This window comes from Dacryopinax primogenitus, assembly GCF_000292625.1.
Source record: "Dacryopinax primogenitus strain DJM-731 SS1 chromosome Unknown DACRYscaffold_14, whole genome shotgun sequence".
NCBI lineage: Eukaryota > Fungi > Basidiomycota > Dacrymycetes > Dacrymycetales > Dacrymycetaceae > Dacryopinax > Dacryopinax primogenitus.
In genome coordinates, this window is record NW_024467211.1 from 689,244 (window position 1) to 699,501 (window position 10,258).

Consider the following 10,258-nt stretch of genomic DNA (forward strand, 5'->3'; position numbering starts at 1 on the left):
CCCCCCCCCCCCCCCTCCATCGTTCGAATCCAACAGTAGTCATATGACTAACGTAGTTTAGCAGAAAGCGGGTCACAGCAGTGAGTGGGTCACATCACGGACCCTGTAATACATGATCGTCATGCATCTCCGTTGTACCCATGCCTCCCTCCTCCAATGAGCACCGAGTGCTCTTAGCTTTTGCCGCTATGAAGACCAATCCAGCATTGTCTATTCGAGAGGCTGCAAGGCAGTACAACATGTCGAACTCAACACTGCAGCACAGAATGGCTGGTGTCAAAGCACACACAGATACACATAGTCCGCATGCCAAGTTGACAGCAACCGAGGAGAGGGTGGTCATTGAGTATGTGCTGAGGCTGGAGGAGCAGGGGTTTCCAGTGTGAAAGGGAGATTTGGAAGGGATGGCGGATCTATTGCTTGCAAAGAGAGGAGGGTTGAAGGTCGGGGTGGCATGGGCAGACTGGTTCATCCGACGACGACCAGAGATCAAGACTCAGCTCTCCCGTCCCCTTGACTACCAGAGAGCACGGCAGGAAGATCCACAAGTGTACGCTACATGGTTCCGGCTTGTGACCAATATGCAATGTTCAGCCAGGCGATTTCTATAACTTTGATGAGACCAGCTTTGCCATGGGCATGATCAGAGCGACAATGGTTGTGATAAGCAGTGAATGGACAGCCCAGCCAAAGGCTATCCAGCCAGGGAACCGGGAGTGGGCAACAGCTATCTGCTGCATTGCAGCAGATGGGAACCTCCTCCCCCCTTTTCTTTGTGTGCTTGGGTGGCACCACCTTGCAACATGGTATGCGGACAACAACATCCCAGAGGATTGGGTTGTCAAACCCACCAACAAAGGCTGGACAGACAACACTACTGGTCTGGAATGGCTTATGCACTTCAACAAGTGTACTGAAAACCACAGGATTGGTCAATACCGCATGCTGGTCCTCAATGGTCATAGGAGCCATGTCACAGTCGAGTTTAACTAGTATTGCAAGGATCACAATATTGTCCCCCTCTGCCTACTGCCACACTCATCACACTATACTCAGCCTCTCAATGTCAGTGTCTTCGGGCCTTGAAGCAGGCATACTGCAACCAGATCCCTTGGCTCTCACAGTGCGGCATCACAAGCATCACAAAGCCTGACTTCTTTGCCACATTCCACACTGCATTTGCATTGGCATTCACAGTTCAAAATATTAAGAGTGGATTCAGAGGTGCTGGTCTGGTGCCTCTGAATGCACAGGCAGTCATATCAAAGCTCACATTACATCCACAGAAGCCTACACTTCTGCCAGTTGATGAAGAACTGGAGCAGCCATGGGTCTCGCAAACACCAAAGACCACAGCAGAGACTGCCTCCCAAGCAACACTGATCAAGAACAGGATTGCCCAGCATCAGGGGAGCTCACCTACCTCAATCTATGCATCAATTAACTAGCTTGCAAAGCATGCCATTGAGCAAGACCATTGCATGACACTCTTGACTGGACAAGTGCAGCTTCTTGAAGAGACAGTTGACCACCTTTCCAGATGTTGCAGGATCAAGAATGTCTGTCTCCAGGACTCTGGAGTACTTACTGGTGCACAAGCCAATGAGCTCTTGGCAGAGTGTGCTGCAAAATCATGGACAGGTGAAGAGCATGAAACAACAAAGAATGGTTGAAGGCAAATACCTGCTTGGTTAGGTGTCATCACATAATCATGTCAGTTCATCAGCAACCCAGGGTCCATTCACAGCTGGAAAGCTGAAGTGCACCTGACCCAGAAAGTATGGAATGATAATCAATTACACTCAATTATGGGGTGTGGCTATGCAGAAGACCCCAGGCACCAGGGCATTCCATCCCTGTCATTGCTGGCAGCATATAGCACTTTTTTCAAACACCAACAGCATGGGCAAGGTAAAGGGCAGCACACAGGTATACTGCTTTCCCTAACACCACAACAGCACTGCTAATGATATTTATAGTCTCTGAAGAAGAAAATTCTGCAGCCAGAGAGTCCAATCGTTTTCCAGCCACTAAAGAAGAATGTTTTGCTGGGAGAGGGTCTGATAATTAGGAGTTTGAAGCAGCAGGGAGCTTTTGTGATTAAAGAGGTGTGGAGGAATGAAAGAGAAAGTATGTCCCTATTCTCACTACTATTTTCTCTGTCACTAAGTCTTATATAGTCACTGATTTTTTTCTGAAGATCATCAAGGCAAAAGTGAAGAAACTAAAAGAAGAAAAGCTTAAGGAGGGGCCTGGGCCATCACTTGAGAATCCTATGATTATTGAATAAGTCTGATTAAAGAATGCATAAGTACCTGATTATGTTTATTATTATGCCAAAATACTTTTATCCCAAAAAGGCAAGTATATATTTGTGAGGGCAACACAATCCTAGCAAAGCAATGATTGTGTTTCCAAACAGGTGAGACCAAGAGCACATGTACAAGCAGAGTGAGTGCAGGTGCAAATAGGGCAAGTAACCTCAAACCCAATCAAGTAGATAGTATGCAAAGGGCTAAACATCACATTCACCAATACACAAGCAAGTTCAAGTCAAGCTAGCTGTGATTTGTGTGAATCACAATATGAGGAATGCTTCAGATCAATGACTAGGATTATGGGGGAATCCTCAGAGATCAGATCTGAGGATATATAAGGGTTTACCCTACCCTATATATACTATCAAGAAAAGAAAGCAAAGGAAGCAAGCCACACATGGCTATGCCTGTACAGTACTTACAGTGCAACTCACACTACCTATATGCACTATTCACAGTGTGCATCCATCCATGCAATTTACTAAGTATGGAAGTGGGTGCTAATGGAGTTATAGCCCCATATTGAGATGCATTTCTGGGGTCAGATTAAGGATGCACACAGTATTGAGCATTTTGCAAGGTGATTCACATCTATTTGCAGGATAAGAATCACACATCCCCTGACAGATCATGAAGTATATCATCACACCAGGGCTCATAGGTTTCTAGTGCCTCTGATATGATTAGGCATGGGTCTGCATGTGGGGCAGCAAGCCAGTCACATTGGGAAGCTGACCATTCATGTCCATCCTCCTGAGCAATGGGAGGGACCGGTGAGGGTACCATGCACTCCATGTTATCTTTGAATTGATACTCTATCTCAGCTACAAACCCCCACCCTGGCCTGACTTCCTCTTGATCACTTTCAGTTTTATCTTCATTATTCCTACTTGTGGTATCACTGCCATCTTGATAGTACTTGCAATGCCTATAATCAGCACATTTGCTTGGCAGGGCACACCACTGGCTGGGTGCTGCACAGATCTTGGGCATGGATGCAGGCTGGGGAAATAGTCCAATGCTTGCCTGATATTTCTGTTTTTTTCTCAGATCCCTGCAGATGTTTTGTAGCATCTGGCAGGTGAGAATAGTGCCATTCGTGAACTCAACCATGGGTCTTGTTTTTGACATGGCCTCATCTGCATCAAAGTTGATCAGTGAAAGGCTGCATCTGTTCTATTTTCAAAGACATACCTGGAGTTATCTTCACCACATTTATTTTATGCAGCCAGAAATCCTTAGCCAACCAGATGAGAGGATTGATACTTTGTTCATATATGTGAACATATCAGTGTTGTGCTGCACCAATGTATGCCCATGTTTATAGTCCCAAACCATCAATATTTTAGGTTCAGCAGCATCCTTTCCCCAGAGCTCCAGTGTGTCACTTGGATGCAGAACTTTGTAAAACCACAAACACATGTGGCACTCCATTATAATCAAAACATCAGGTCTGTGGTCATCAGAGAACACTGTCTCTGCCAGTACCATGATATTCTATTAACAGTTATCAGGAGATGGGACATACCACATTTGAGCATACTTCAGAGTCACAGGTATAGTCAGTCATATGCTTTCAAGGGAATGGCAGGCAGGCGAGGATGGCTTGTGTCAAGCTTGTTGCCACAGGAATGTTCTCCTCAATTAATCTTATGGTGCTGGGCTCATCTAGATGGGTGCAGTCCTCTGAGGAACATGAATTGAGAAGTTGGGGTTGGTCCCCCATTGAATACCAAAGTGCAAGCAAGGAACATTAATTGAGACATTATTGGGGGTGGTAGGGTCAGTCCTCTGAGTGGCATCTCTGCCCACATCTATTCACATATCCCCATTTACTGTGCATCATAATTTTCACACACTGAGCTGATGTTAAACAGAAGCATTTTATTAGCCATGATTCTGGATGGTCTAGAGCACACTCATTAGTCATTCCAGGTAAGAATTCACATGCTGGCATTGTGCATCCTCTATGCCCATGCACCCCACATCACTCACACACCAGGGGTCAATCTACTAGTACTTACATGCCATCTTCTGCTTGACTGAGATGAGATGTGGAATCATGGGGAATGCTGGAAAATGGGGTGTGAAACACATTTATTGGCAGATGGTGGACTCCCTGATTGGGATGCACCTGGCCCTGGAGATATCTGAGGAAAGTGGAGCAAACACACTATTAGTCAGCTGAAGCAAGTATATAGCTTATGGGAGTGAACACAGATAGGTAGATGGAAACCAAATTAAGGAGTGCTGATAGCAGACACAACATCAAACATAATGAGGGTGCAGTTACATTATGCATGCAAGCAAAGGGGAAAGTGTTGAGCCTGTGTATTCTCAAATGCAGGAAGCACTGCATGACACACATCCCTTCCCACAATCTTCATCAGAAGAAGACAGATATCCTAGGGCAACTACTCCCCCCCTGGAGGGGCATACCCTTAAGCACTCACTCCTAAAGATCCCTTTGCTTTGGCAGCTCCCTCAATGAGCAGAGACCTACAAATATGGTCAGTCCATCCAGGGGATAGCCACTCTGCATTCCCACTCTTCTGGGGCAACATCATGAGTCATCCATGCACATCAAGTACCACCAACTAATTCTCTCAGACTCTAGCCAAACACTGAAGCATACACCTCATCAACCCCACCTGAATGCTATCAAATATGGGCAACCTATCAGGTAAAGTAAGTCTACTGAGATTATACTGATCAGGAATCACTCTGATCTGATGTTGAGGCCCAAGAGCCAGCCATTGCAGTACCAGTGAAGGAAGAAGTGGTCCTGCCCACTCTCATGTCAGTGGTTCAGAAAGCCAAACCAATGACCTCAAAGTCCAGTGCATTGTGCATGGCTCATCAGGTGTCATCAACAAGCACTGTGTTTGTGATCAAAATGCTTGCCAGTCCTCACAAAGGCCAAATAAGAAAATTCATGCCAATGTCTACACAAGTTTGACTACAGATTGCTTCCTATTTCATAATTCTTCTACTTCCAAACAATGTACTCATTCTAGGAGTGGGAAAGAGAATACTACATGGACTACTCAGAAGACTTTTCCATTGTGACAAAGTTGCCAATTCCTTCAAGTATCACTTGATAGGCTGCAAGGATAACCTGCTGGTGATTCAGAAGAGTGGGAATGAACAAGGAAATTGACTGTTTGATCAGGAACTATGCCCTATCCAAGACACTCTCATTCTTCACTCCCAGGGCCTGAGCAAATTTCAGGTGCTGATTAAGAACCCCAAGGAAACCAGACTTGTTGCTCAGGACAATGTGTGCTGCCACTACAATGTGGGATGTGATTGAGTGAGTTTGAATAGGTTGATGTGAGGTCAATGTTGATTGCTTCATCACACTGGGTATCATGTGTATTATTTCATTTTGGCACCCTGTCAGCTCATTGGGCAGACCAGCAAACTGGTCAATGTTCAAGTGCAAACAATTGTTCATGGCAGTACCACCAGGTGCAAGGGATGAGGTGCAAGGTGGTTGGTCTTTTGTGACTTCTTCAAAACAACCAGAGTGGAGATTTTTGAATGTGGAGCTATTTGTAGATAAGCACCAGATGGATTCATCAGTAGAAATGCCATAGAGACATTGGAGCAGGATTGCCATGATGATGGAGAGAATGAGCAATATTATTGGCCACCAGAGGCTTCTTTAGAGTCATTAGATAGTGTCAGATTGTGTGGCATGAAAGAACATACTCTTGCCATGGCATTTCTGCTTGCCAGCCAAGGCCAAAGAGTGAGCCAATACCTGCCAAAGAATGGGAGGTAAGGCTCTCATGTGGTGCAGCCTTTGGAAGTATGAGCTCATCCTTCATCGCTTCCATGAGCACAGCCTCAATTGGTTCTTGACTCAAGATGATGTAGTTTGGCATTGAGATTTCTAAGCCTTCCATGTGGAGGGAGGCAGCAACCACATTGGTATGCCATTGCAGTACTGAGGCACACCCAGTGAGAAAGCCATGCTGTTTGGCACAATTCACATTGATTGTGACAGACCAACAATGAGGCATGGTTGTGCAAGCCTTTTGGCTACCGAGAAAGAGGTGGTGTGTAGTGATGGCTCCATCAAATACAGAGTATAAACCTGACCATGCAATGGACTGACCATCCTGGAGACCTCCTGATGGATTGTTGAGAACCATCATCAGTGATCACCACTTTGCAGCAGACATGACCCAATTCACCTTTCCACTAGCTAAACTAGGTCATAGGCCCACACTCCTGCAACAGCAAACATGTTCTCTACTTCCTTGTTGGACAAATAGAAGGTCTCAACTGCATCTTCCAGGGGCCCACGTTAGTGGAAGTGTACCAGCCAAAGCACTTCAAGTAAGCACATGATCACAGAGTACAGTGTCCACCTTGTGATGTTCATGAAGGCATCATCTTCTAGAATGAAGCTGTGATGCCTGCATTTGGCAGGCTTTGGGTTTGGCACTTCAGATGGTAGTGAATGGACTGAAATCCAGTCCAAAGATGCATCAATGGATGGGTCACCCTGCTTTCTGCAAAATCCACATATGGTAGGGAATATTAAGTCTTCATTGTCACTGCCATTGCCAAGCTTTGCCTCCTCTGACATGCTGGCTGGGTGTCCTTGACTGCCGCAAGCTGCCTTGGATCATGAAGCAAGTGCATTTCCTGAATCTTGAGGATTACAGTAATTCATGGGACCACCCTCAGACAGATCTAACATCATTATATCTTTGCTCTGGCAAGTGAAGTTGGCCAGTGAGAATGCCGAGCTGGCAGTCAATGTTGGTGGCATTGCCGGATGTTCAATCTGGCTGTTGATATGCTTGGCATGCAAGGTACTACCTTCATTGAGACTTCAAGTGGTATCAATACAATATAACTGTGTGGGGAGAAGTAGAGGACAGGGAGACAGAGGTAGTAGAGCCCAGTTTTGGTGGAATAAAAGCAGGTCTCCATGAAGTGCCTCTGCCAGTTGAAGCACCCATTCAAACCAGGGGGGGGCAGGGCCCAATCAGAATCAGATGATGGTTATCAAGGCCTAGGCCTCACATGCATGTGAGCCTCAGCACATATATATCACCAAGCTTTGAATCAAACACCTGATATTTCAGGGACTCTCCCTCTTATCTCTCCACAAACTTGCCTTTTCTTTCCGAAGCCCAAGTTGAGTTCCATTCAATGGCATCTAAAGCTCTCATAGTACACCATCCAAGTATGATGGTAATAACACCACCTTGCAATGACCCCAGAGTGTGGCTCAGTTGTGGACCACTAGGGACACACATCCCTGTGCAGGTGAACAGGCAGGGGAAGTTGGAGGCTGCACCACTCTCTCTTGTCCAATCAGGTGTGCTACACATGTGTCATATCCAGGTTTGGGTTAACAAGCACAATAGAAGGCAACAGGTGAGAAGAGTTTGCATACATTGGGATGTGATAGTTACTGAAGGAACAACCCTGTGCAGGTCTTGGTAGACACCAATCAGAATAGCACTGTCATTGTTCGAGACTGGCAGGGTGATTTTCCCCTCACCAAATCACCATATGCCATCCAGAGCAGAACAACACTCCCTCTCTGCCTGCCTGAAAATCTGGATCCTGCAGTGGAGGTCAAGGTTCATATTGTGTCGGATCTCGTTGTTTGCTACAGAGACTCCTGTGCTCAGAGCTGTGTGCATTCAAGTTCTCTCTATGAACATGCAGGCACAGCTGATATGCAAGTCATTCTAGAGTGAGATGCTGGCTCAATAATGAGCCCAGAGATGGAACTTCAGGCAAAATTCTTTCATGGAAGAATGTGCACATCATCCTGATGTTCAACAACTGCAGTTGATAATCCTTGATGGAAAATGGCACATACCAGTACCCCTTTGACCTGTCAAAATGTACTTCGTGGACACCCAATCCAACCCAACCCCAGTGTCATCTCTGTTGGCCATCAGGGGGTAGTAGGTTGGGATGGCTTCAGGTTCTCTCTGGGTGGAGGTGGTGAGGCTTGACTCTTTGGCCATGCTCAATTGGGTAGAACACTGACAAGTTGCTGACAGCTCCTGGTTAGCAGTCCCTGCTGCGGAGTAACTTGTTGGTGACCCAACCACTGGGACATTCACTGTCAAGACCTATGGGATCAGTGAGAACAAGCCCACACACAGAGAGATTCAAAGTGGGGACATTCTCACTATCCACAGCAGGAAAGGGCAGGCACATGACAGCATAATCAGGGAATGTGAAGTCTTTGGGCTGGGAGACCTAATCACAGCAGGCAAGAAACAACACTTTTCATGGGTGCTGGAGGGGAATCTCTGGGACAAATCTAACTTGCAATAAATGGTGTGCATGTGAAGGTGCAAGATCTGTCTCTGGGGCTGGTGTTTTGCATTCTGCAACTCATAAATAGCAATCCCCATTTAATGGCTCTGATGTGTGTCAACCTGACACACTGTGCAGTGCTAGAAATAGTTTGGGACTTACAGAACATTTGTGGAATCTTTTTCTTCTTCTGATGGTGTTGATTGTGTCAGTGTTCTTATACCTGCTCATGTGCATTGTGAACAATCTGTATTCACCATAAATTTGTCATGCATTATTCCTTATCTTTCTGCAGAGTCATGTAACTCTGTACTATCTGATTGTACCTCCAGTACACTCATACATGACAGACTACTTACTACATGCCTCCTATGGCTCTCCAACTCACTCTCAATGCTGCTCAGCCAGGGTTCTGACCTTCCTTCCCCAGTGGCAGGTTTGCATTGCTGTAAATGCAAGTTCCCATTAGCTGGTTACTGCAGTATATGGCCTGGCAAACAGAGTACTTAGCCTGCTCAAAGACATGCAGGACAACACCTCCTTTGACTTGGCAATATCATGTGCACATATATATGCAGGTCATTATCTCCATGACTCTGACAATAATTTTCAGTGTTTGAACAAACTGCACTATATATGGTTATAACAAGCTTTTAATATGATGTGATAGCTTCTAGGCTTGCTGGAAGGTACAGCTTCCAGGGAAATAGCTACTCTCATCAACAAAACTGTCAGTTAATCAGTTAATGCACCTTAAGAGTAGTCAAGTTAAAGAACATTGTATGCAGTCATTGCATCAACTGATCACCAAAGGTAACCAGATGTGTTTCTAGGTAAAAGCAACCACATCACATACATTCTGCATATCTCATGCAAGTTTGCTCCTCCCCATGGCACTGAATGATTGCTCTGTCTTTCTTATTTGCTGACTCATCCACCAAATATGCACCCACCACAACTACTTCCTCAACATCTGGCATGAAAAATGCCTATGATTCCATGCAGTCCAGAGCTAGAAAGAGTTGTGGCTCAAAATGAAACTCATGGGAAGGCAAGCTGAGGCTGGGAACTGGGGGGAGTCTGATGGCACTGCATACCTATGCATTGAGTCTACTCTTTGTAGTGAAATTTCTTGCTTAACCATAGTCCAGATGGGATCTGCTGCTGCCTTGCTGGATCATCTTGTTTGCCTCTGAGCAATGGAAGGTGACCTCAAGAATGAAGGGGTAAACACCCCTTGATATTATGGATACTCAGTGCTTGTTAGGGCAACACAGGCTGACTAAGTCTGCTCACCTAAGAGTGCCAAGAGTCTAAGCAGGCAACAAGGAAGTGGAGTAGACCTGATGACTAAGACCTATCTACAGTATAGGTACCTGTGGATGATCCTAAGAGACCAAGTCTGAAGAGACAGTCCCCAGGCAGAGTAGGCCTTATATTTATACCTCTGTGGTGGAACCTGCCAGAACATCTTGCTTACTCAGCCTAGTCAGGTGATCAGGTCATATGACCAAGGATGAGGTCATATGAGGTCATGCACAGCCATGCACAGCAGGTCACCTGACCATCCAATCCTTCCAGCAGGTTCCAGCACATGCCAAGGTATACCAGCTACTTCCATGTCATAAAAGCTTAGT

At 45.8% G+C, this 10,258-nt stretch overlaps 1 protein-coding gene across 1 annotated transcript; it reads left to right on the forward strand.

Annotated features, from left to right (window-relative positions):
- Window positions 1–1,902: 1,902 nt before the first annotated feature.
- Window positions 1,903–2,290, forward strand: DACRYDRAFT_109450 (uncharacterized protein; the record flags this gene model as incomplete). The annotated part of the gene is made up of 3 exons (XM_040768881.1): window positions 1,903–1,929; window positions 1,980–2,130; window positions 2,181–2,290. 3 exons carry the CDS (start codon window positions 1,903–1,905, stop codon window positions 2,288–2,290), a joined length of 288 nt encoding a protein of 95 aa, XP_040626924.1.
- Window positions 2,291–10,258: the final 7,968 nt, after the last annotated feature.